A 6,020-nucleotide genomic window follows, 5' to 3' on the forward strand; every position below is an offset into this window, starting at 1 on the left:
GCCTTTTTGGTTTTTTTTTTTTTTTTTTTTTTTTTTTGAGACAGTCCCTCTCTGTCACCCAGGCTGGAGTGCAGTAGTGCAGTCTCAGCTTGCTGTAACCACCACCTCCTGGGTTCAAGCGATTCTCCTGCCTCAGCCTCCCCAGTAGCTGGGATTACAGGCATGCACCCCCACGCCCCACTAACTTTGTGTATTTTTAGTAAAGATGGGGTTTCACTGTGTTGGCCAGGCTGATTTTGAACTCCTGACCTCAAGTGATCCACCCGCCTCAGCCTCCCAAAATTGCTGGGATTACAGGCATGAGCCACCACACCCAACCTATAATGGATTTTTTAAAATTTCTCCTATTTATTCAAAATGTAAGTTGGAGCATAATCATTTACATTGCTACAAAACATACAATAAGATTATTCTAAGTGACAAACTCGCCTGAATAAGGTTGAAAGAGCCTTTGGATTATAAGATTTTTATTAACATACCATTTTCAAAAATAAATATACTTTATACGAAGAAATAGGGGCATGTATTATAATCTGTGTGGAAAATGGCAGTCCACAGAATGATCCCCATTTATTTCAGAATTACCAGTGTTTATGCCATCTCTCTCACAGGGCTGAGCTGCATATATAAAAAAGAAAAATTCTAATTATTTTTTCCTGTTAATAAATATTCATTTTGAATAAATATGAAAAAACTTTTGAAATACAGCTGCCTGAATCTCATATTTAGTCCCATAGTCATTTGCCCTAAGCCAGTAGAATATGGATTATTTTAATTTATATTTGCCTATATATTTTAGTCTGAACATATTTGAAAGTAGGTGGACAAATGATAAAATGTTTTATTCATGTGTAAAACTGCCTCAAATGAAGCTGTTATGAATGTCTTTTTTGAAAGAGTTATTTGAGATTATTTAATTTGAAGAGATACTGAATTTAAGATACACTGATTATATTTCACATTTCCTACAGTACATATTTTTAAAGAAAGATTAATATACCTACTTTGCCTATTATTGGGAATTCTCACAATTTGTTTATCAAAGATATTTTGTATCACTAGTTTCTTATATAAGGAACAAGTTAACTTTTATACAAGTTGCTGAAACACTTTTAATTTTAATGTAGGTTAAAAGTGTTCTTACAGCAATCTCTATAGAACTATGTAAGGTATTATATATAAGGTATTAATAGTTGCCTCACACTTTTAGAGATGTCTCTTGGAATGTGCCTAAGCTACAATTGAGAAAGCAGTTAAGAAATTTGCTGCTTGAGAATATTTTGATCTTTGCTGGGATGAGGGACATCTACATGCCCTTTATTTTCAGGACTTGCATTTTGCATTTTTATTGTTACTGAGGACTATGTTAATTAATTTGTCTCCCTATCTTCATTTTCAATATTTAACTACTTGCAACATTTTATACTTTTAGAACATATTTCATATCATTTATTCTCTGTGTCATGCATAGGGCCAGCTCTATCAGGTGGCCTAAACTCAACAAATATGAAGTTATGGTTTGCTGTTTTTTCCATACATTACTCTGATAGACTCTCTAGATTGTCCCCCGATTTCTTTTATCTTCCATGAATTTTATAGATCTTTGTGGGGCTGTTTTACCTTTGCCTCAAAGGTGATGACATCAATCACACTATACTGACTACCTTTGTCTTTTAATTCCCAGAATAATCACACAATCATGTGTTCCTGGCACAAACAAGTTATTCTTTAGTTTTATGCCTGCTTTTACCTGAAGACTTATTTACAAACTAATTGCAATGGCAGGGTAAAATTAAGTATCATCATTGACAGTTAATAGGGAAAGTGATAGATTTAAGCACCATAAAAAAAAAATGTCTTTGATGCATCTGGGAAATAGTTCCAGGAGATTAAATTAAGGAGAAAGAGGAGGTGAGGCCTCCGAGGTTTGAAAAGTAGATAGTCTTAAGGTTGTTCTCTAAAGGAGATGTACAGAGATAGGATTGGATTCTCTTTAATGTTGAATGCTGTACCCAGAGAGGCAGTATCCACTGAAGGCCTGCTGGCTCCATGGTTTCTGCCCCAGCCTCTGTTTACCTGGGAACACACTGGAACCCGTGGTCAGCTTCCTTAGACAAAGCTAGTTCAGCCCTAACTCCATCTGTCACACAAAAGCAACTCCACACCCTTCACTTCCACCCACTTTGATGGCCAGTGGTTACCTAGCCCAAAGAGGACTGCTGTAAATTGAATCTATGTTCTATACCCTTCCAGGTCTGAGAATAGGTAGGCTGACAGTAACTGTAGAGGCAGAAGAAAGCAGTAGGTAAAGGAATGAATGAATGAAAGAAAGAAAGTAACTGGAGAGGAAGGAAAGTAAGAATGAAAACTGGAAGGAAAAAGAGGTAGAAATGAGGGTAGCATGAGTACATTATGAAAAGGATGTTATCCTGCTTAATTTTCCAAGAGTTTTTTTCCCCTTTATCTTCTTGCTAGCTAGTTTTGTTTTTTGTTTTTTGTTTTCTTCCACTTCCTTTGGTAAAATTTAGTGTGGTTTCACTATGTTAACTTATGACCCCAAGGGAGAACTTGACTATATAAAATCTTGTCATGTTAGGTTGCCCTCACACAGTCCCATAAGTAATATTGTAAGGTAATACTGGTCCCATTTTGTTTTTTAGGCAATATTGGACGTTGTTGTGAATCTTCAATTTAGCCTGATAGAAAAATTGTGGCAAACATTCTGGCGCTATTCTCCCTCTACTCCAACTGATGGCACTACCATTACTGAATCGAGGTCAGAATCAACATCTTTTCCAATTCATTTTCATGGCTGAGTAGATGTCACAGCTAATAAATTAGAGATATGTATACCAGTTGTGAACCTTACCTGATGACATTAAGTGAATAGATTGATGTTTTGGCCATCCTAGAAATAAACCACGAACTGCTCTCTTGAGGTTTCAGTGTGTGTATATAGCTCCCATTTGTATTGATTTGGGGGACTGTGGTAGTTATTTCATCCTCATGGAATTACTATCATATCTGCCTTTCATACCGTCAGAAAACACGGATGTGCATAGACAGCTCTGGGGAAGTGTTTTATATATCTGTCTATCTCTCTCTATATATATAGCCAGCTGTATGGCACCAGTGCAATGGTGGTATAGTTCTAACCTCAGTAATATTTGGTAAACTTAAACTATTTTTAAAGTCCATTTTCTTTTTTATCCTCATTTGCCATCTATTCATTTGCTACATTTATTCACACCAGCAATCTGAGTGAAATAGAAAGTCGACTTCCGAAAGCAAAGCTGATAACTCTGTGCAAACATGAGTCTATCCTGAAATGGATGTGTAACTGTGACCATGGGATGTACCAGGCTTTGGTGGAGATTCTCATCCCCGACGTCCTTAGACCTATTCCTAGTAAGTTAAATGCAGACGAGTACGGATGCTTTTGTTCTCATACATTCCACCCAGGAAGTTTTGAGAAGTGACATTGCAATCTATAATGATTCTAATTTCATTTAGATATGCCAGATAGAAAACATGCAACACAGAGTATTGCGTGAAAGCAGCCTAGAGCAAAACAGTAGTAAAAGGGAAAAGATGATCTATTTTCAGTCTGTCTTTTGTTTTGTTTTCTTTTTTTTGATAAAAAAGCCAACCTGTAGATGTAACAACCCAAGTAAACTAATTGTAATAACACTAGCAGGCCAGTCAACCATGTCAAAATTATTCTACCCAAGGACACAGTCCCCTTCATAAAGCCCAAAATTATGGAAACCTGTAATTGCTAGGCCAACCTCCTTCATGGTTGCTTTTGATTTGAAGTGAATCTATCTTGATTTCCACTGAAGTTGAATTCCATTATAAAAGCATTTACTTTGTCACCTACATCATGTTAAGAACTACAAATGCAGTTTCCATTAACAGTAATGGTTAACTGGCATTTTAAGAGAAAAATCTTTGTAACTACACAAGCATTGTAATCCCACTACCAAGAAAATGGGAATTGCATAGATAGGTTAGATTATCTTTTTAAGTGATGGTGCTTTTTAAACTACTTTGTAGCAAACAAAGCTATTTTCTGCAAATATCAATGATATAAATGCTACCACAGATACTGTTAGAAGCAGCTGAAACTATTTTATGCCTACATCTATATGAGGACACACTAGTGACCTTAACTTTTTAAGAAATGAGACAGTTTCTACTCTACATTGACATTAATAAAGTAAAAGCAAGCATAGAGCTCGTGAAATTGGCTACTGTGTACTTATGCTATTCACAGATGATTTGTGTTAAATTATTCTAGAAAATACAAAAATAGGAATTTAGTAGAACAAAAGGGGAAGATATTAACATTTGTATGCTTATACTTTCTTTTTTTCTAAATAACAATAGACAGCAGTAGAAGGTATAAGATCTTTAATATGTTCCCGACCACCTTAAAATATATGCTTAAACATATTTCCAGATAATATTAATGAACACACATAAATTTATATAGGAAGAAATTTAAAAAAACCTAGCTGACATTATCTCACAATTTTGTAAATTGCTAATATAGTCTACTCTATCACCAAGTTTCCTGACTAAAGGTTGATTAAAAATGGTGTTATGGAAAGTTTCACTAGCTAAACTCTCTACTGATTTATGTTCCAGAATCGGATTTTCCTTGTTTTTCTCTTGCTCCCTGTGTTCTGAGTGGTAATCTCTAGAGATGTTTATAAGAAGTTGCATAGGGTAGCTCATTAGCCTATGACATCTTACTACCAACATAAAGTTTTTCTCATGAGATAAAAGAAGGGATGTCAGCAAGTACTTTCTTTTTTGAGGCAAATCAGCAACATCAGTATTCATTAAACAGTTCTAATATCTTTTGCTTCTATAACAGCGCCATAAGACTTTAACTTGTGAGTTTAACAGTTCTCTATTTTAAATCTTGTATCAATTTGAGTTTAATTCAAGCTCGTAATTTTAAGTACACAATACACTGACCTTTGTCTTGCAAATTTTGGTTTTTAAAACCAGTTTATTCTGTCAAATAGCTTGTCTCTAAATTAAGCAGATGCCCAAATAGTTTTATACTCTCTCTGAAATTATAAGATGCATTGATATACCATCCTACCAAGGAAATTTGGAAATTTAATTCCCATTCTACAATGAGGTGTAACAAAATAAAGCTTAAAATACAACTTAGATAGCTGTTTTCTGGTTGTATGCATTTTAATATTAATCTTGAGCAGGTTTAGACAAGTCAGCTTTGGAACAGAATTTAAATTCCAAACCATCCATTCATGAGCCTTTGAAAGTTGTCAGAGTCAATCTGCACAATTTTGTACATACATGAATCCCTATAGAGAGAGCAAACTTAATTTTATTTTTAAAAATTGTATTTTCCTGGCTACTAGCACTTCACTCTACCATTTTCTGTCCAGATGGGATTTCTTTTTTTAGCTAAAAAAAAGTCTGCACATCACACTAATTTAATGTCAGCTTGAAGCTACTATATTCTAAAATACATTTATTTGAAAATGAAAAAACGTTAATTGTATGAGCACTCAATGGGTAACACTTAAATATACAATTACAAGTATAACCAAAGGTGGCCCAGATATCATTTAGTAGAAAAAGTAAAAATTCACAATTATTTAAAATGCAAAATATATATTTTCTTATTTAATCACCCTTGCATTAAATTTATCTAGATAAAACAAGGCCCATAATAAATATTTTTAAAGTAACATTTATAGATTTGGGGGTTATTTTTCAGATTAAATAATTATTGTACACTAATTGTAGGAAAAATGGAAAATGCAGATTGCCAAAATGAACCTTGAAAAAAATTTTACTGTTTCAAAAGGGATTATTAATTTTTTTTCACTCTTTTTCATTTCCATTCATGCCTGCCCTCCATGGTTCTAGCACATAATACAACAGAAAAATATTTTTCTTTCTTTTTTCCTTTTTTGGCTAATGTGGGAAGCTTTGAAGGTTTCAAAAGATTGGTTCTCAAGAAATTTCCAATTCAG

At 34.1% G+C, this 6,020-nt stretch overlaps 1 protein-coding gene across 1 annotated transcript in view; it reads left to right on the top strand.

Moving 5' to 3' along the window:
• The window catches only part of RFX3 (regulatory factor X3), a gene marked incomplete at its 5' end in the record, with an annotated part of 147,816 nt that overhangs the window by 89,639 nt on the left and 52,157 nt on the right, over positions 1-6,020 (top strand). Inside the window, 2 exons of the mRNA XM_017871691.1 lie at positions 2,661-2,776; positions 3,254-3,408. Coding sequence (XP_017727180.1) covers positions 2,661-2,776; positions 3,254-3,408 — 271 coding nt within the window. The remainder of the gene's footprint in view (positions 1-2,660; positions 2,777-3,253; positions 3,409-6,020) is intronic.

Source organism: Rhinopithecus bieti, unplaced genomic scaffold (assembly GCF_001698545.2).
Source record: "Rhinopithecus bieti isolate Rb0 unplaced genomic scaffold, ASM169854v2 scaffold_6906, whole genome shotgun sequence".
Lineage (NCBI taxonomy): Eukaryota > Metazoa > Chordata > Mammalia > Primates > Cercopithecidae > Rhinopithecus > Rhinopithecus bieti.